General features: G+C 43.5%; 1 protein-coding gene across 1 annotated transcript in view; it reads right to left on the bottom strand.

The window, feature by feature from the left end:
- ITGA9 (integrin subunit alpha 9) overlaps positions 1 to 21948 on the bottom strand; it is a 347247-nt gene that overhangs the window by 27520 nt on the left and 297779 nt on the right. Inside the window, exons 24-26 of the mRNA XM_043885509.1 lie at positions 7330 to 7455; positions 4723 to 4842; positions 1134 to 1235 (exon numbers count right to left, since the gene is read on the bottom strand). Coding sequence (XP_043741444.1) covers positions 1134 to 1235; positions 4723 to 4842; positions 7330 to 7455 — 348 coding nt within the window. The remainder of the gene's footprint in view (positions 1 to 1133; positions 1236 to 4722; positions 4843 to 7329; positions 7456 to 21948) is intronic.

Raw genomic sequence — 21948 nt, 5'->3', positions numbered from 1 at the left:
CCCATTCCCTTTCTGTTATTAATGACCAGGTGGACAATTTCTTGATGTGAGTCAAGGAATTTAAGTCTGCCTCTGAAAGTTCTTCCCTGAACTGGGCATGGAATACCCACACTCTGGGGTAGCTTTAACATTCTCACAGATTCTTATTCCTTTTGTACCAGCTGACACTCTTGTCTTCTGCTCAGGACTGAGGGTTCATGGAGGTCCTAGGGATTTATTTTCTATATGTACCCTTCCTAGCCAGTGTCTTATTGTTAAGAGTCTCTTAGCTCTGATCCCCATCCTAACATTTAGACATGCGGTGTCTCCCTTGTTACTAGAAAATAAATTAACATGTTTTTCTTTGCAATCAAATAATGTTTGCAAATTTTTCACTTCTGTAAATTTGTCACAGCAGTATTGACTGTTTCAAGAGAGGGTAAAGTCTCCCTGGAAAGAAGTAAATTCCAGGGAAGGAGATGCAAAAAGCTAGCATCATTGCATAGCTTATTGGCAAAAGCAGTTCAGAGGTTGAAGTCTTCCCTTTCTATGCACCTAGGACCTGAGTCTGGGTATCAAAGGATGCACCTCCCCTCCTGACCCTGAAAATAATAAGGCAGCAAAATTCCAAGGCCACCCCTTTCCCTCCCCTATCTGAACTCCCAGCTGCGACACCTCCCATCTTGAGGCTGCTTGCCGACTACACTTCATAGAGGATATGGGGGGTAGGTAGAGAAGGTTACTCAATCAACTTCTATTTAAACACTGAGTGTTTATCCATGGAGCAAAGTGATTGGGACGGCAGATGAGGTTTCAGGGAAAGGTCTGCGAAAGATAAAAATAGCCTTGGTTCTAGAATGGAAATGCAACAAGCACTGCCAAGGGTACTTCCAGACAGTTTCTCTTTTGGCTAGTCATGGCCAACAGCTCTCACATAACAGCATCCTGGAGAACAAGGCTGTCACAACAAGAGCAGACCGCAGTTCCCCTTGGGGGGCCTGGAAGCCAAGGCAGGCAAGGTCGTGGGTCTACCACAAAGCTGACATCTTGGCTTAGAGGCCATCATTATCCTCAAATTCTAGCATCAAGTCTCCCAAGTCACCCAGATTCCTTCACCCTCGGAAAAGGGCCGTCGAGGTGGGGGTTGTACTCACCGTCATCTCCTCTGGGTTCCCACTGGCGACCTCCACCACTCTCAGGGAAGGGTCCACCTTCACCTTGGCGTGGGTCATGAACTGGATGACAGATGAACTGTCCTGAGGATGAAACAGTATGACTCGCTGTAAGACTTTTCAGTCACAGTGACAGGGCCCTGAGATCCTAGGTGGAACTGAAATTCTATGATTCCATGTAGACCAGACAGATATTTCTATCACTGAATGAAGCAGAGATTTCCAGTCTCTCTCCTGAGGATTCTTTCATATCACAGTGGATGCTGAAAAGCTCTGGAGTTTTGCTAAGTCAGCACATGCAGACTTGTGTGCTGTGGTTTCCAAGCAGCAGGAGCCAGATATTTGGATCTTGGTATTGACATATTCCCCAAAGAGTAGAGAATAAATAAAGCTGTTGAATTGTGTACGATAAATCTAGGTCTGGCCTTCCACAGAAGGCATCTGATTTACATTTCCCAAGCATCTTCCTGCCTTGACCACAACCCTCAAACTCTCCACATGAGTTCCTTTTAATTCTTTCTTTGCTCTTAAATGAAGCTTTTGCGTTGGGGGGCATGGGGAGGGGGAGGTCAAAGCCCTTTAAGCAGGAAAGAGGGTACCAGACAGAGAGATGAGAAGGAGAAAGCATCTGGCTTGTAATAAGTCAAAGGTCTGACGAGAAAGGGGATGGAGGTGATGGGGGGAGGAGGTTCGTCCCAGGTAAGACTTGGGCAGAGCCCATCAGCCTTTGTGGGTAGAAGCCTTAGTGTGGGCTCAGATTTAAAGCCACCGATCCAGACAATGAGAGAATGGCCCCAAGGTAGGGATGGAGAAGGAGTCTGGAAGAAGAGAGGGGCTGGCAACACTATGACTCAGGGAAGGGCCAGAACATTGAGACAGTGGTCCAGATGGGGCTGCACTACTGAGAGAGAGGCAGGCTGGCTCCCATCGTGGAAACAGAGGACAGACGGCCAGAGTACTCTGCACCCCACCTGTGGGGGCAGCTGGGCTCTGCCAGAAAGGTGTCTTTCTATATTTACTCAGGTTGCCTGCCACGCAAGGAGGCACATATTGATGCCAGCTTTGGCCCACATCCGGTTAAACCTACCCCTGCAAAAGGAAAGAAGAGAACTGTCTCTACAGAAAATAGTTCCAAGGGGCTCAGCTCATCACTTCCAAAGAAACCACAAAGACCTTCTAGGGAGGACACCTGGGGATGCCACCTGTGGAATTTACCTGGGAGTTACACACTAATTATTGTCCTGTTAAAAACAGCAATAAAACACATTTGAAATGCTTCTCAGAAGCTTGTCACTCAAAAAAACAAAACAAAAACAAAACAAAAACTGCTTCAGTGAGCTCATACTGAGCAGTAAATAATTTTCTATGCAGCAATCTTTTACCAGTTCTGTAGATTTATGGTTTTATGGGTCTGGATATACTGTCTCTTCAATCTTGGATCATCATTATCATCATCTTGGATATTGCTAATGACAATAATAATGATGATGACTGTCCAAGTTAAAGGCTGAGCAGATTAGGAGGCATGGAACAGATCTCCTGCAGTTGTAGATAACAAACACTTTGAAAGAAATCGGAATCCTCAGATAATTAAAAAAATCAGATCCTACATTTCAAATAAAAACTTGTTAAGGTCAAAGCAATTAAACTGCAAATTCCCTTGTCTGGAGCAGACCTCCAGGTCAAAGGGAAATAAACAGAAGCGGCAGCCCAGGTAAGCCACAAGGCTGATGCTGCCCCATGTCCTTAGGGAGGCGAGGAGCCCTTGGAGTCTCCAGGGAGGCGTGGCTGGCTTTGGGCCTGACAGAGGCTTAGCTCCATACCTGAGATTTCTGCTCGTTTCTGTAGAATATCTGCAAGGAAAATGGTCCTCCAACACCCACATACGATACCCCATGGCTTCCTGCTGTCTTGGGGTATAGACTGGGCTGGATGGCCCATGGGGACAGCAATCAGCAGGACATATTCCTTGGTAAAGGGTAGCCACTGATCACAAAGAGAGGGATGCAGACACCAGGCCGGAGCTGGGGACAAGGAAGGCTTGAGGCTTTGTGATTCAGCACAAATGACGGATGTGCAAGCAGCAGCCATCTGGGCTGGGGGTGAAGGAGCAGTGAGAGTGGCTTCCCACCACCAGGGCCATATCAGGGCTCTGTCGACAGTGGCAAGTGTGGCACAGGCAATAAACTCTCACCAGGGCCACTTGTCAAGAAGAGGAACAGGACGGGTAAGTGTACAGAATCATCATCACCCAACCCGGCCTGGGGACCCAGGCCAGGAAGGCACTTCCTGTGATGTGATATTCTGGAATCCACGGGTGACCAGGGGTGCTCTGGTTCACGTCGGGTCCACTCCCAACTCCATCCTCTTTAACAGGAGAGAGGTACAACAGGGAAGCAGTGCCATGCGTGCCCAACTTGCCCCTAGCCAGTTTCCCCTCAAAGCACCCATGGAAAGCACAACTCTTCCCAGCTCTCCACCAGCCAGAGATGGAAAGTGGGTAAAACATCCTGTATTCCCCTCGCCTGTGACTTATCAGGCCAACATGTTGCTGCCATGCCTAATTAAAAAAATAATGCCAGAATGACTATTCTAAGGATATTCATTTATACACTGACAGTTTTATATGGATTGACACATACAGTTTTTCCAAAGGAAAATAAAGAGAATCTCTGTGGCTAACCTGCCTATTTTATCTTCACGTGATCGCTTTAAAAGCAATTTGTTGGATGTAGCCTTTCATACTAAGCAGTGCTTGTGTGAAAATAATTTACCGTGAATTTGTATGATTTTTTAACCACTTTTATAAACTCATAAGAGCAAAGTGATCTGAGATTCAATAGGTGGATTTTGTGAAACAAGGTGTCATTTAAACAAGGGGTTGTCAATCTATGTTTCATGGGTCAAATCCACCCCTTTGCTGGTTTTGTAAATAAAATTTTATTGAAACACAGTCACGCCTACTCGTTTGAGTATGGATTATGGCTGTTTTCACAACACAATGGTGGAGTTGAGCAATAGCAAGACACTTATAGCCCATAGAGCCTAAAATACTTACTGCTGGCCCTTTACAGAAAACCTTTGATCTAAAATGTGCAAGTTAAAGTCCGAGAGCGACTTTACTGATGATCCAGAGGCTAAGACTCCGAGTTCCCAATGCAGGGGACTTGGGTTCAAGCCCTGATTGGGGAACTAGCTCCCACATGACACAAATAAGACCTGGCACAACCAAATGAATAAAAAATAAATATTAAAAAAAAGTCTAAGAAACAACTGTGCAAACAAAACATCTGGGGTTCTTGCTTAAAAAGAGATGCTGATTTGGTAAGGCCTGAGTGGAGTCCAAGATTCTGCAGGTCTAAGAAGCTCCCAGGTGATGCTGACACTGCTGGTCCTCGGACCACACTTTGAATAACAAGGGTCTGGTATGTTTCCTTGGCATTCTTCTGAAGCAGAATTACCCATGGTGCTGGCCAGGGCACTTTTAAAAGGGTCAGGTAGAGTTTTTCCTGAGGAAACCAATTCAAATGTTTGTAAATGAACTCTGAGAGGACAGTTCTTCAGGACTTACCTTCTTCAGTATTTCTGTGTTCAGCAGCATATAAATGTCTATAGTACGACTTTCTTCTTTAGCGAGTGCACTAAGGTTACAGTGCATTGTTAGGCAAGAAATTCCTGTTTTTTCACAGTCCTGAGAAGAATAACCAGAAAATGGTCAAACTGTATTAAGAACAAAGACAAGAGTACAACATTTACAGAATAGGCATTTATAGATACAGAACCGATATTTATAGAACACAGCATTTATAGAACTGAGGCCTTTCTGAAAGTGAAGTCGCTCAGTCATGTCCGACTCTTTGCGACCCCATGAACTGGGGCCTACCAGGCTTCTCCGTCCATGGGGTTTTCCAGGCAAGGATACTGGAGTGGGTTGCCACTTCCTTCTCCAGGAGACCTTCCCGACCCAGGGATCGAACCCAGGCCTCCCGCATTGTAGGCAGACGCTTTACCGTCTGAGCCACCAGGCAAGTCCTTCTAGGCAGATGAAATCCATAGGAAGATGCAATCATTCCTTCTTGCCACCAGAGGGCAACCAAAGGACTTCCTGTCCAGTGGGCACCCGAACACGCCTTCAAGTCAAAGCTCACTAGTGTACCTTACCCCCAAACTGGATTTTGCAAGGAGAAAGCAGGAGATTTTGTTTTTATTTATTTATTTATTAAATTTATTTTTAATTGGAGGACAATGTTTTACGATGTTATGATGGTTTCTGTACAACAGTGTGTATCAGCTATGTGTATACATAGATACCCTCCCTTTTGGGTGTCCCTCCCACCCTCCCCATCCCGCCCGTTAGGCCGTCACAGAACACAGAGCTGAGCTTCTTGCACTATACAGCAGCTTCCCACTAGCCATCTATTTTACACACGGTAGTGTATATATACGTCAATGCAACTCTCTGTCCCACTGTCTCCTTCCCCTGCTGTGTCCACAGTCTGTTCTCTATGTCTGCATCTCTATTTCTGCCCTGCAAATAGGTTCATCAGTACCATCAGATTTCAAATATATGCATTAATATATGATATTTATTTTTCTCTTTCTGACTTACTTCATTCTGTATAACAGGCTCTAGGTTCCTCCTTCTCACAACTGACTCAAATTCACTCCTTTTTATGGCTAAGTAATATTCCATTGTATATATGGACTACAACTTCTTTGTTTTGTTTTTAAAGAGACACATTTAATATTTCGGGAACATTCCTCTTATGAGTTTTGAACACAGGGTGTATATCCTAGATTATGCAGTTTTTGCCTGGAAGTGACAAATGCAATTTTATACCCATTTTTCAGATTGGGCAGATTGGAGGGCTACAAAGTCACAAGACTCAAGAAATCGCAGGAGTAAAGAAAAACATGTTTAACCAAGAAAACACATGAATTACAGCTAGAAACCTAAATTCCAAATTTAAGTTACAAAGGAGGAATTCCTTTGTGTTATAGGATCCAAAATGTGTGAATATACGTTCATGATATTTCACATATGGGGTAAAAATTTCAGTCAGATACAGAGCTGCATTTGTCAAACTACTAGATATCAATACATCTAACAGTTCTAAGGGCTGTTAAATAATAGATGATCATCAGCATTATGTAAGTAAAAATATCCCAAACTTCCAAATGGCAACCAGTCCTACTAATTCTACCACCAAAAAAAAGAGGAGGGAAACGTTAGTGAGATGTGCCATGGCTGTAATAAGGAACTGAAGAGATGTAATCAAAGATGTAGAGAAAGGAGGTTTTGGAAAAGCATCTGATTCCATGTTTAACACCTTCACTTTTAAAAAGTTGAGGTATAGCTTACATATAGTAAACAGAATAAATCCTAAGGATCCATCTTGATATATTTTTACTCACATTCATAACAGATCAAGATGAAGAACATGTCCTGCACCTAAGCAGATTCCCTCATGCTCCTAGCAATATTCCTCCAAAATTAACTGCTGTCCTGACATCCACTGCCATTGACAAAGTTGCTGTTTCTGAACCTCATGTAAGTGAAACACCATCTGCGTCCTTTTATCTCTAGCTCCTTCCACTCAATATTGTATCTGTGAGATTTATTCATGTTGTTGGTGTAGCAGTTTTTATTGCTGGTAATAATCCAGTATATGGGTACACTGTAACTGTTTACACTTTCTCCTGTTGATGGGTATTTGGATCATTCCTCGATTACTGTGAACATTCTAGTCCACGTCTTTGGGGGATACAGGTACTCACTTCTCTTTGGGACATACCTGGGAGTGGAACTGCTAGGTCATAGATATGTTTAGCTTTAGTATATACTGACCAACAGTGGTATATAAAGTGGCTGGATGAGAACCATCACTCTTGATTAGACTCATACTACTGGGAGAAATGTATAACTTTGTACTTGGTGGGTTGCAAAGGTTTTCCCCTTGCCAGCCAATGGAATCTGAAATGTAAATTTAACACTTTGATAGAAACCTCAGGCTGAAAAAATAGGAGTTGACTATAGTCCTTGTGACTTTCTAAGCCAATTGATTCAAACCAGATTTGAGAAACAATAAATGCCAAATAGAAAACTGGCTTCTCATCTCAGACTTGCTTTCCTAGTGAGGACCACCCATGTGAACCCAACGAATAAGCAAATTCTTACCAAGACTTTTCTTCCCGACTTTGTGAAAAATGCAAATATTGTATGGAAGATATTTTCTTGTTCTTGAGGGATGATGCAGGGGGTTGGGTTTTTCTGGAAAGAACAGTTTCCCTTCTCTTGGCCCACCTGAAAATGAAAAGAAATCTGGATGAGTGGTCCATCCCAAGAAAAGACTGCGAGCCTGGAATCCCTTCAGAGGTGGTCACGGTAGAGCCCAAAGCCAACTGTTACCCTGGTCCATCCTCTAGGAGACAGTAATGGCAGAAAATCTGAAAGGCAGACATAGTAGTATCAACGAGGCCAAACAATAAAGACAAGTGGATGCTGAGTCATGAAATAATTGAGACGCAAGGGCACAGAACACACGAGTGAGATGTGACTAGGAAACAGTAAGACTTAAGGAACTTTAAAAACAGCCTTAGAGCAACTCTGAGATGAGCACTCATGTTCATTTGGATACAGAAAATGAGATTCAGGTTAAGTCATTTGCCGACAATCACACAGACCAGAACTCGTTGAACCTAGATCTTCTGAGTTCCAGCCTTCAGGCATGGTCCACGGCCAGAGGTTTTCAAACTGCTCCATGGGACCCATAGGGTGCTATCAAACCCCTTAGTGGATTTCCTAGAGAGGAGAAGGGGCAGCAAACAGGACTGCTATGGGCCCCCATCTCTATTCCAACTAGAGCATCAACCACCTACAATGACATTTAAAACCAGGATTCTGCTACCAAAAAAATAAAATAAAAATTGGGTAACCACTGCATTGCGTCATACAGCTTATATGCCCAAGAAGCTCTTGTGAATTACCTGATTTTGCTTCTGACAGCTTTTGAAAGGCTAGTGGAAAAACAATGCTGACCAACGGCCATGTTAATACCAAATCAAAACAATAGTACAGTCTTCCATGTTGGTTTCTTTAAGAACAACACTATTTTTGGTGCCTAAACTGGGGAAATACTGGAAAAAAAAAAAAGAAGCCTCCTTTATATATTATCATATCAAGTTGTTTGTAGTTGAAGCCTTGACATGACTTAAGGTCAAGTCACAAAATTAATAGTGATTCATAATTTAGGATTATGTTTACAATTGATTTTAGCCAGAATCATCTATTTAAACTACACTCTCCTATCTTTAATGCCTTTGAGTAAAATATAGTGTGTTTACATTGATTCAAGAATGCTTCAGCTTCTCATTTGTGGTAAGGTTTAAATTTTTTACATGGAAACTTCTAACTTCAGCTAACAGTACTAACATTTGGACAAAGAACTATAAAATCTCCAAATGTGCTAAATAAAGCTCTATTTTATCTTTGAACATGTATGCCTGGATTTACTATATATGCCTAAAGATAAATAAGATGAAGGTTGATTTCCTCAAATTAACTCTTAGAAAATAGTGTTACCTTTAAAAGTTTCTCATACTTTTGGGACTTACTGTTCTTTATAATACATTGGTAGCCTTTCCCTTCTCCAGGGGATCTTCCCAACCCAGGGATCAAACCCAGGTTTCCTGCATTGCAGGCGGATTCTTTACCAGTTGAGCCACCAAGGAAGCCCAAGAATACTGGAGTGGGTAGCCTATCCCTTCTCCAGTGGATCTTGCTGGCCCAGGAATTGAATCGGGATCTCCTGCATTGTAGGCGGATTCTTTACTAGCTGAGTTACCGGGCAAGCCCTTTACTATACATGCCTGAAGATAAATAAGATGAAGGTTTATTTCCTCAAGTTAACTCTCAAAGAATAGTGTTGCCTTTAGAAGTTGCTCATACTTTTGGGACCTACCGTACTTTATAATACACTGCATTTTGCTTGTTTGTTTTTGGCCCTGCTCTGCCGCTTGCAGGGATATTAGTTTCCCAACCAAGAATTGAACCTGGGGCCAGGGCAGTGAAAGCTCCAAGTCCTAACCAGGGACTTCCAGGGAACTAAAGGGACTTATGGCTCTTTAAAAGTATCTTGTAATTTGATACTCTCTCAGTTGAAATCTGGGAAGATATACCAGCCTGAAATGGTCTTAATCAGTGTTGGTTCTGGATGCCTTTGAGGTCACTGCTGCTGCTGCTAAGTCGCTTCAGTCGTGTCCGACTCTGTGCGACCCCATAGATGGCAGCCCACCAGGTTCCGCCGTTCCTGGGATTCTCCAGGCAAGAACACTGGAGTGGGTTGCCATTTCCTTCTCCAATGCATGAAAGTGAAAAGTGAAAGTGAAGTCGCTCAGTTGTGTCTGACTCTTAGCGACCCCATGGACTGCAGCCTACCAGGCTCCTCCATCCATGGGATTTTCCAGACAAGAGTATTGGAGTGGGTGCCATTGCCTTCTCGTTTGAGGTCACTAGAGGCAATTAATGGGAAGGAGGCAATGAGATTTAACATAGACGTGGTGATTATTTTGGGGTGCAACTTTTTTAGGTTGTGATAAATATTTTAAAGTTCATTTTTAGAAAGCAAAACATTAGTTGCTTACTTTTTGTGAGAAATGTGAATAATCACTTCCAAGACAAATGAGAAAAATAACTGTTGTAACATTATGCAAATGAGTCTTTGTGTCTAGCAATACCATTTCAGCATCAAACACGAATTCAAAATGTTCTGCATTTCAAATAAATTAGATGAATTGAAGATGATATGCTTTGGAATACTGTCAACTTAAACAGTGGCTTTAATAATGCAATCCATTGATCTCAGAAGATGTACATCTGCATGAAATCATTTTGTGAAATGTGTGAATCAAAAGAGCAATATAAATTAATCTAGTATTCTTTGATAATTTTCAGTGGTATAATACCTGATTAGGTTAAGTATTACAAGTAGGTATTTACATGTATCACTTTTTTAAAAAATTAAGGTAAAATTTACATTCCCTAAAAATGCACAGATTCTAAGGGTATAGTTTGATGAATTTTGACAAATGAAGTCACACATATAACCACCATCCCAGGGAAGGGACAGAACATCCATTACTCCAGAAAGATTCCCTGACTCTTTTCCAGTCAATTCCCATCCCCCACCTCAAAGGCAATCACAGTTCTGATTCCTGTTAAACTGGCCAAAAAACTTTGCTAAATTCACCTCTTTGGAAAAGTGGGGGGACTGTGTTCTTTGGGGGTTGCTCTCCTTTTGGGTATACACAGCACCTCGCAGATGGAAAAAATTTCGTTCACTGACCATTTGAGAACTTGAATGTGTGCTCATGTTAATTCCAATCATATTTCACTCGGAAGCATGTGGGTCCCCATTTTCCTGTTTGTCTTTGGCGACCGTTTGCTAAAAGGCTGTTGGAGGGACCATCCTCTGTAGCCCTGTGGCATTCACGTTTCTTCAGGCCGGGCTCCTCAAAACACATTTAATCTGGGTTGAGAGGGACGGAACCCTGAGTCTTGCAGGATGCACCCGTTCCTAATTAAAATCAGGGTTGGGGCAGAGTTCCTCCTGGCTCCACAGTGGATGATTCAGATTTCTAGGCCAGGGGTGGGGGGGTGGGGGGGAAGTGGTGGAGTAGAGCCCCAACTCAGACAGATTCACCGACATCCCCACAGGACACCAGCACCGTGGGGCAAGGGGCGGGGAATCACAGCCAGATATGGAGGACCAACTTTGGCTCCAAGAGTAGGGCAGAGACACAGCTCAGAGCTCTACCTTCCTCTGTCCCCCTGGAGTCTCAGGGGCCTGTGAAAAGGGTGATGATGGGGATGTGATGTGATCTGACAGGATATCTGACCTGCCCCAGGGGAATCTGGGGAAGGGAAGCAGAAGCTGAGTCTGTGGTGAATGAAAATCTCAAGCCAGTCGTGCTCTGACTGTGGTTACACGGGAATCACGTCAACTGGGGAAAATGACAGTTTTGGGGGAGGTTCAGGGTAGTCTCTCTCAAAGGAGGATAAAGGTTGCTCCATGCTGCACAGGTCTGGTTCAGGCCAGCTAATCAGCTTGTAGACACTCCCTCAGCTAAAAAGAGCAACTCAGGCCCTGGCTAGGGTCATGAGGGTGAGGGACTGTTCCGCATGCATGGCTAGAACAGGTGTGACAGACTAACGGCACTCGACACTGGTGCAGCCCTTACTGCACACCCCTGTGAGGTGAGTGCAGTTAGTTAGCATTTTACAGATGAGGAAGTTGACAGGCAAGGGGAGGCCATGTCTCCCAGAGGGCAGGCAGCAGAGCTGGGCTGGAGCACAGGTCATTCATCTCCAGAGACCTTCTCGCAAACTTTCCTGCCTCTTAGATCCAGAGGCTGAGGGTGGGGCTGGGGTGGGGGTCACAGAGGGATTAGGGGTGGAGATGGAGGTGGAGGGAAGCCATCCCTTCCTGTTCTTACCCAGGTCAAAGGGAAGGAACCATGAACCTACAAGCCCAGAAATAAGAGAGTCCTCCACCTGACCCACTTCTGCTCCATGGGAGATAAAGTGCCTGCTGGCTGGGGGGCCAGGCCACTCCGTGCTGTCTCAGGCTGGAAGGGGAACAGAACATCCTGGAATGTTGTTTCTGGAAGGCAGCTCCAAGATCATGTGGCCCCGTGGCCTTGGCTGACAGATAAGGAACCAGAGGTCCTGAGGTCTGTGACTCGTCCAAGGTCACCTGATTGGTTGGTGGCAGCAAGTAGCACCCAGTGAAGGAATGCTCTGGCACAAATGGTCCTGGGTTTTACTTCCTAACAGCTGAGGCAGTTCAGGTCTCCAGGGCCTTAGTTTCCTCATGTGTGAAATTAGGATGGTGGTCTGCTGCTGCTGCTGGTCTACATGGTCACTAAGGTTGTCCCCAGTTGTTAATTCTGCCCCTTGAGGATTCTCCTGCCTTTTCATTAGCACGTGGAGTCATCTAGTCTCCTGCTACACAGATAAGCAATTACTCAGCACCCAGCCCCAACTGGGTTCTAACCACTCTCTCCGGTGGTGAAGTCATCAAGGGGAAGCAAGGTTTTCTTTTTGCAGACAATCCAAGCACCATGGCACTCATTTTCCAATGGCTTCCTTTCTGTGGCTGACCGAGGACTCTGCAGCCATCGACCCCTGCTCAGCCCTGCCCACCCACTTCTCATCTATTTTCCAGACTATCTGACTCCAAACACTTCTCATGACACAGCCGCTCATGTCCTCAGGGAGCTGAAAGAGGCCATATCTACTGGAATGTGAATAAAAGAACTTTACCAAACACAGAAAAAAGGACAAGAGGACGTGGGACACTGTGTCAAGGCGGAATTTGGCCAAGGCAGCTATTGAGGGTTTGCTGTTGCCATTTGGCCTCCACCTCTCCCCTGGTCCTAACCCGAAAGAAAACATTGTGCAAGTTGAAACCAAGCACTGGTTGTGATTTGGGAAACTGTGGGGAGTCCAAGAGAACGTGGACATCATTTAGTGGCAGAGTTTTGGTCAGCCTCAGTCAGGGGAACCTTCGTGGTCAGAAGCCTCCAAGGGCGCAGGCTTGTCCAAGGATGAAGTATCCTCAGGGTACTCTAGGTAGCCGGGCAAAACCTCATTCAAGATACTGGGTTTGAACTATGAATTAGGCCTGACTCATGGGTAAAATACTGGAAAAGGGAATTAAATCTCTGTGTTGAATGTTACCATTATCTGTCACCAGGTGGAAAAGGACATCTAGACTCCCTAGAGTGTGGTGATCTGATAAAAGGGCTGGAAGAAACAGGGCGTGTCCATGTTGTAGCCTCAAAAGAGCAGTCTGTACAAGGTACTGACAGTAGGTGGCTGACTTGGAGTGAGAGAGAGAACACAGGTCTCTCTCAGGTGCCCAGAACACAACTCCTTAACAGAGTCCCTTTCCCTGGGCCTGGAGGGACAGGGAAGCCCTCCAACCTGTTTTCGAAGTCTTCCTGCTCCAGGCACATCACCTTGGAAACTGATTTTAGCTGCTTAAGGCCCCTTCTCCATGCTGAGTTCAGGTATAAATGGGAATAATACTAGCTAACATTGGGTGCTAGTCTATAGTTAGGAAACTGAAAGTTGCTCAGTTGTGTCTGATTCTTTGCAACGCCATGGACCATACAGTCCATGGAATTCTCCAGGCCATATACTGGAGTGGGTAGCCGTTCCCTTCTCCAGGGGATCTTCCCAACCCAGGGATTGAACCCAGGTCTCCCACACCGCAGGTGGATTCTTTACCATCTTAGCCACCAGGGAAACAAAGCTATGGGATAGATTTAATCCTTGTAACACCCACTCACAGAGGGTGCTATTATCAGTAGGTGACCATATGATTTATTGTCTAAACAGGGATAGTTTTTGAGAATGAAGTGGGGGAGTCAACCAGACAAAACAGCAAGAAAGACCTGTATCAGGGATGTACCAGGTAAACTGGGCCATCTGGTCTCCTTAAGTTTCACTCTATTTTATTTACAGATGAGAAAACTGAGGCCCAGAGAGGTTAAGGAACCTGTCATATGCCTATCAGCTCTGACTGTGGAAGGAGCACCATCTCCAAAGTCCCTACCAGGCGAGATTGGGCACTTTCAGGGTGGTATGGCCATGGACCAAAGTCTCCACCAGGATGCTCCCTCTCCAGCTTCACCTACCTTGCATCCAGACTGCACACCCTCTGTCCCACTATATCATAGTTTATCTTTCATTAGCCCTCAGAGCAGAGCTCCTATTGTGACTGTCGATCTTGCCCACATGCTTCTTTTTCAACCAGCAAGTTGGCCCCTGTCATGAACTGCACTCCTGATTCAGAGAAGGTGGCCCTGCAGGTAGATTTTAGAGGGTAAAGACACTTCTAGAGAGTAACGGGGACAGGGGAGAGGGGAACCGCAGGTGCAAAGGCATGGAGATACAAACAGGAGGCTTGGGTCTAGAGAGCCGGGGAGTTCAACGTGGTCAAGCATTGGATGAATGGCGCTTGGGAGTAGTGACCAGAAGTGAGGCAGGAGAGGTGGGCGTGGACACAAAGGAAGGCCTTGCAGGCAAGTCATAGAGGCAGGGAGTGATCCAGAAGGTAGAGTAACATGTCTCAAAATTGAGGGACCATTTTTTATCTCAGATATGTGGTATTATTGGTATATTTTTAGCAGGCTAATGCATGGATTTCCTCTTTCAACTGGCATCAGCCTCATTCCTTAACCACATTCCAAATGACTGGGTTCTAGGCATGGGAAGGGTCACCAAACTGTCTCCGGCTTGATGCCCTCCCCACTACCCCGGACACAGTACAACAGAAAGAGAAGAGAAACGGAAGTTTAAATTAATAGAGGAATAAATTCAGTGGCAACAGTTCTTCCCAGGAGCCATGTCTTCACCATTGTGGGTCTCAGGTGAAGTCTGGTCTAGAAACTATGTTTGTTGAGATGACTTGGATTAAAGGGAGGCATAGGTTCATTTTTTAAAATAACATGTGTTTCATGTTAATGCACATTTATCTGTTAATCACTGACTTTCTGTTCTCTGCTACATCCCAGGGCTGGTTTTCCATATCATGTAACACCGATCACAGCTGATGGCAACTGGGTAAACATGACCCATCCCCTGACTTACCACCTGCTCGTCTAAATTCACACGACCCTTGAGCTTAAAAACCCAGAGAATGTTTTGAATGCCTACTTTGTTAATTCAATTACCTACTGCCTACTCTTGGAACAAAGATATCAGAAGATAACAAGTCCCTTCTCTGTCATAGGCGGCTGAACACTGGCCACAATGGCTTTGGTAATATAAATTTTAAATTGAAACATTATTTCAATGTTTGAAATAAAAATAGTCCTCATAAAAGGATTCAGAAATGATACCAATTGGTTAATTTAGCCAATCTAAGATGTTTACTACTAGAAAGATAAATAAAAGCTACACTTCCATTCAGCAAAATGTAAACTATGATAGTTTTCTATAGTCTGAAAGTGCCCTTAATATTATCCCTTATGTTAATCACATTGCTATGATTTCCCATTGAGTGTCTTGATATTCACCAAAGAACAGTGAATGAGGACAACAATTTAATAATAAATCCTAAGACAAATACTTTTATGTATCGCCTTTCAAGACTGTATAATGTAGACCCAGAATAACCTAGCAGGGGTAGACACTCAAAATCTCCATTTATTCACTCTGATGTCTCAAACTGCAATGACTATTTAAAACAAGAACAAAAAAACAGTGATAACCATCTTGTGTAGTTCCTTATAATGGCTATGCCCAGTTCTATGTTACTAGTATCTTTGAAAGATTGGGAACACAATTTTTGTGTGTGTGTGCGCGCACATCATTTAAAGGTAGGAATTGTCAAAGGCATCCTTTGGTAGGCCTTTCTCAAGAATTATGCATTCTTTTGCTTTGTGAAAGGGTCCCCTTGCTTATCAGTTTGGCAAGTTATGATTTTCTGATATTTACCTCTGTGGGTAGCTAGAGACTCCAATGTGTTCCTACAAATAGATGAAAAAGAAAAGCACTTTGATGACCACAACAGTACAAGGTAAGTTAATTTGAGGTTCTAGCTTTGGACAGGCCCTGCTAGACCCACTCAAGTGAAGAGCTATGTTCTGGTTTCAAAATGAAATGGGTAAATGATAACACAGAACAGCCACCCATAAGTAATAGCCCGTTGACAAACCTGAAGAGTTGGAACAGAAAGAGCAAGAAATGTAACAATGACCTAGTGCCTTTTATTAATAATTTCTAGAAAGGGAAAGGAAGTGACTCTAAAAAGCCTGGAAAGATCGTTACTTCAACTCCAGATGTCTTCTCTCTTTCTAGTTGAAAATTATCTTCTAAATAAAAGACTTGCCTCCCCAACCCCTTCCCTGTCCCTTAAGGCCACTGTGAAAAGTGGTATTTGATCTGAAAGGTCAGCATGTTACTGAGACCAAAACTAAAACAGAAAATAAAGAGGCAAAGCCTCAAAACCAACATTCCAGAGGAAAGAAAGAGCATGTTCTGTTGTATAATTCTGACCTCTGTATGAATCTGCCATTATTTCATAAAATATATCACTTCTTACAATAAAAGGCAATGATTTTTTTCCCCACCAGTTCTAGGGTTTGGCAAAAACAATGGTATTTTTCACCATCCCCTGCACAGATTTCCCCTGGTGTCACAGGCCAACATGCTGAAAAGTCAAGAGTGCAGGCCACCACTAAGACTGCCCTGTAAAACAGGGTTCATTTACATTTAATCAGAGAAAGACAAGTCCCCCTTCACCCCCCATGAGGCCCATTTCAAAGCTTCGGGATGGCCTTTTACTCTAGTTAAAGTGATGCAGATGGCATGTAGTTTCAGAGAAGCAGTGACACCAAAGAATTTCCAGATGTGGTCAGATTCTCTTTAGCAAAAAACTTAAGTATGCTATCTGAGCACTTGATGTGCATGCCAAAAATATTTTCCTTCCACAGATAATGAAACATTTTGGAAGCAGAATGGTCTGTTGATTTGGATAATAAATGAGTCAGTAGCCTCAATGTGGGACATAACATAGTCCCTGGAATTGTACTGGCTTATTTAAACTCCGGTTGTAGTTCTTGGACTGATTTTATGGTAAAGAACAAAGCTCATACCTATCTTATGTTAAAGGATAAAGCAGCACACCTATGGATTCACTGAGTTATCTCTCCATTTATTAGACATACAACTTTGTTATTGCTCTTTTACCAAAAGGCAAATAATAATCATTTTCTGGATGCTATATTTCAGGTATAAACACCTGTCTAACCTCTTACACGGCCTTTCTGAGTGAGTACACACAAAAGCCATGAAAAGAGAAACCTAGATGTCATTCATTGAATCTAAAGCTCAAGACTTCATGAAAGGCCTGAAATATGCATTTTGGCACATGTTTAGGAGAAGTAAATGGAGTTGGCACCCTGACAGCTGGGGAGATAATGACTTCTCAGTGTCTAACGATGTTGAGGAAGTTCCCTGTGGTCAGAACATACCTGGTGGGTCTATCAGAAATGAGTTTTCCTGTTTCCGTGCCTCTGATGCACACTCAATTAGTCCTCGGCAGGTTCAATGAGAACCATGTGTTTCTGGGCAATGACTGATGTGCTCTGTTTATCCTCAGTGAGATTTCCTGTTATCAACTTTGCTAACAACCCAGCACGCCTGCAGTGACAGGGCTATGTTGCTTTTGAGGAATGAAAAAAAGAAGAAGGAAAGTAAACTGCATAACCACCAACTTTTAAGGCTGATTTGTTTTGAAGACCAGAGAACACAGGCACCTCAGTATCATCACGCACATGCTACCATGAAGTGTTAATGCTTCCAGATGTCTCAGAAGCCCTGCACCCAAACCCTGCAACCTCTGATAACTGCAGGGTCCTCAGTCAGCCGGAAGCCAGGCCGGCTGCCCTGACTCACTCCCTCTATCCACAAGGGCTAAAAGGCAGCCTCGGCAACACACGGCGCGTGCATACCAGGCTGCCGCTCTTCCCCTACCTTTCAGAGATTGCGGGTTGAGTGTAAGCTGTGCCCAAAAACACACACGCTTTCTCCCTGTAGCCAAGACTAAAATTGACCCAAGAGCCCAGGAACGTAATTCTTACTCCAGAATTCCATCAGCCATCCCCTCTCTTTTGGTTTCTGTTAAAAGAAAAAATTAAAAGCCAACCTAACCCTGACTCATTTCAGGACCTGATTATTCAGCTCATGTTCAGATATGTGCAGAAAGAAGGAAAAAGAAAGTGGTTTGAGGCCATCGTCAAGATCAGAGGACTTATGTGTCTGTGTGTGTATGTATGTGTATGTGTGTGTGTGTATGTGTGTGTTAAAGAGAGAGAGAGAGAAACAGAGAGAGGGAGAGAGAGAGACAGAGCAAGAGAGACAGAGGCAGAGAATGTTTTCATAATATCTCCAGCCCCAAAATTGTGGAGTTTAAGTTTGCTCTTAGAAGCCTTCATTTTTGATAAGTGATTCAGCCCCTTATTTCAAAGTTTTACATTTTTACTTTTTCCCCACGTGGAAATTAAAGCAACTTCTGTTGTGGGTGAAGGGAAACAGTCAAAACATCTCTACCCAGAGATTCTAGTTCAGTGCACATTTTCTGAGTTCCTGGAGAGCATGAGGTGCTCGTCAGATGTGCAGCAGGGTGTGCAGGTGTCTAAGGACACACACCCTGTCCTAACACTGAGAGATGTGATGGTGATACTAACAGAGTGGGAGCAGTCACTGCTTTCACTTATCTGAGTGCACGCTATGGGCTGGGGATGCACAGAATACAAGGTGGCTGTGACTTTTACTTTACCAGTGTTTTTAATCTTGTGGAAGAAGAGAGACAAACAAAAACTGCAGTTTCAGACAGTGGTGAGTGCTATGAAGAAACTAACACACAGGGAAACGGGACAGAAAGCTGACAGGTTTGCAACTTTTGCTGAAGTAGTCAGGGCAGACCTTTCCCAAAAGGTGAACTTTGGGCTCAGATCTATATTATGAGAAGCAACTAGCCATGCAAAGATTTGGGGGAAAAGTGTTCTCAGCAGAGGCAGGTGCAAAGGTCCTGAGGCAAGGCAATCTAGTAAGGCATCTGGGAGGGCTTGATGGAAGAGAGGATGTGTGAACTGGCTCTTGAGGAATGAGTGGGCTTCCCACAGCCAGAGGGAAGGGAGAAGCATTAGCAAGGTCATGGAGCCCAGAGAAGTGCATGGTGGGTGGGTCAGCAGCCTTCATGGTCCAGAGTGGCTGGAAGACAGGGTCAGGGTTGAGGCTGGGGGCAGAGGAGGTTGTAGAACATAGCCTGGAGAGGTGAGTGGAAGGTCATGCAAGGTTTTGGACCTCATGGTTTTGGCCATTAAGATCTGCTTGTTGATCTTTTTACAGAGAACCTCAGGTTGTCTCGGGGAGCTGTAAGGGAAATTATTAGGAATAGAAATACATTTTCAAATGGTAAACCAGGTCATCCCTACCAGAGAAATAATCATTTGTGATAAGGAGAGGCTGGATAAAGATGTATAGTACTTGGGACTCAGTTTTGAATTTTTATTTATTTGGGGATATGAAGAGAACAAAGAGAATGGCTTAGAATGGGAAAAAGAGAACTAAAGGAACTGTGAACTTTTTCAGGAAGGGAAGTGGGAAGAATGACTAAGAAACAGCTCAACTTCTCCATAGAGGGAACCAGGCAACTGTTTTCCATTTTAGGTTAGAAAACATGGGGCAATTAGAGCATGATGAATTGAAGATAGTCATAAAACATGGGATTCAAGGGACATCAGACTGCCTAAACCAGGAGAACTTGCTGAAACACAGTTCTGGAGAGAGGTCTCGATTGTATTCTGTTCAAAGGCAGAGGGGTGGATCATATAACCTCCCCCCAAACCCATTTCAGGGCTGGAAATCCATCTGCTTCTGCTGGAAAGGGTTTCTTCTTTCCACCCCCGCTTCCCTCTCTTACCTCCTTATCACATAACATAAGCTGTATTACTAACAGTTAACTAATTTGGTTTTGGGTGAGTCCTTGAATTTCTACAGAAGAAACTGAGAGTAAAGGAGGGGGAAAAAAGAAGCATGTGTTTCCAGAGACAAACTGATGATTACCAAAGGGGAAAGGGGGGTGGGGGAGGGATAAATTAGAAGGGTGGGATGAATATATACACACACACATACACATTGCTATGTATAAAACAGATAATCATCAAAGACCTGCTGTAATAACTGAATATTCTGTGATAACCTATAAGGGAAAAGAATCTGAAAAAGAATATATACACATGATTGAATCCCTGGCTGAGCATCTGAAACTTACATGATATTATAAATCAATTCTGCTTCAATAAAAATATTCAAAAAAAGAGAAGCATGGGTTCACCAAGGGGGAAAATAGTAGACACTGGGGAAAAAAAAAAAAGTGAGTTGTTCAATTTTGCTTTGGGTTATTTGCTGGGTTGCTTTAAAGTACCAGGCCTGGCTTATGTACAAGTTACGTCTTGGCCTCTAGCAAGCCTGCTACAGGGAGATTTCTTGTTCCAAATACACTCCAAGCATAACTAAATCATAAAACCTAGGACTTTTCTCGTGCAAAATGTGTATTAACAACCAGCCAGCTTCAAAAATCAGTGTTACTGTCAACTGCTGTGGCCAGAGAAGTGATTCACTTTGGGGCAGAGATCTCCCCCATAGTGAGTGCTAACAAGGACACACACAGACTCTTGATGTCTAGTTTGGACACCACCATGCAGGGGCGCCATGGGGGCTGGTATTTTATTTTATTTAATTAATTTATTTATTTTTAATTTATTTATTTACTCATTTTAACTTTACAATATTGTATTGGTTTTGCCATACATTGACTTGAATCCTCCATGGGTGTACATGTGTTCCCCATCCTGAATCCCCCTCCCACCTCCCTCCCCATCCCATCCCTCTGGGTCATCCCAGTGCACCAGGGGGGCTGGTATTTTAAAGGAGAGAAACCAACTAGCACTAAAATCAAGGTAAGAGAATTATCAGGAAACACAGACTTTGGCAAGACCTTATGAGCAAAGAAGATCACCTCACAAACTCCTGCAACAGCTTGGGTTCCCACCACCCCCAACAACCCTCCACCCCCTCCTGCTGCCACCATGAAGGTCTCAGCAAGACCTGCCCTGAACACTCTATTTAAAACCACAAATTTCCCCACTCTCACCCCCTTTCCTCCTTTATTTTTCTCCAGAATGTAAGCTACATGAGGGCTGGAAATTATTATGTTTTGTCTGTTCTGTTCCTCTTAGTAATAGTGCTTGCCATAGGGTGCATGCAAAGCAGTTGCTGAATGAATGGAAGTGTGGACTTAAAAATCCCCACAACACCCTTTTGTGGCAAGGACTGTCATCACCATTTTATAGATGAGGAAAGGGAAGCTCGGAAAGAGTTAAGTAACATGCTTTAGATCATGGCATCTCAAATATTAACATGCAAAGGAATCACTGCGTTTAATAAAACACAGATTCTAATTCAGAAAGTCTGGGTGGTGCATGACAGTCTGTCTCTCTACACTTCTAACTTCCAGGTAATGCTATGGCTGCTGGGCAGCTACATATCCAGACAAAATGGTATTACGAGCCTTTAGCAGCTATACAATCTAGTGGTTAAGAGCAGACATCAACCTAATCATTTATTAACTCTGTGACCTAGGCTATCCTTTTGTTTGTGCCTCTGTTTCCTCACCAAATTATCATGAAGATTAAAAGACTTTGTTCAGGTAGTATTTGGTATAGTTTCTCATCTATAGTAAGCTCTTAATAAAAGTTTATTATTATCATTATTAATGACAATAATATTACTACTACTTCTTTAGCCTAAAAATAATTGTTTCTTCTCAGAATACTAAGGGAATATTATTAAGTTATTGGAAGGACTGTTGCTGAAGCTGAAGCTCCAATACTTTAGCCACCTGATGCAAAGAATCGACTTATCAGAAAAGACCGTGATGCTGGGAAAGGTTGAAGGCAAAAGGAAAAGGGGGCAGCTGAGGATAAGGTGGTTAGATAGTATCACTGACTCAGGGGACATGAATCTGAGCAAACTTTGAGAGACAACAGAAGACAGCGGAGATTGGAGTGCTACAGTCCACGGGGTCACATAGAGTTGGACACGAGTTAGTGACGGAACAACAACAAAAAGTTATAGTCTACTTTACTAACATAGGAAAAGTCTACATTTAAACTGGGAATGATGACGACTCACATCTACTATCAAAACATTAGAAACTTC

Source organism: Cervus elaphus, chromosome 24 (genome assembly GCF_910594005.1).
Source record: "Cervus elaphus chromosome 24, mCerEla1.1, whole genome shotgun sequence".
In the NCBI taxonomy this organism is placed as follows: Eukaryota; Metazoa; Chordata; class Mammalia; order Artiodactyla; family Cervidae; genus Cervus; species Cervus elaphus.
This window is presented reverse-complemented; position numbering and strand designations above follow the sequence as displayed.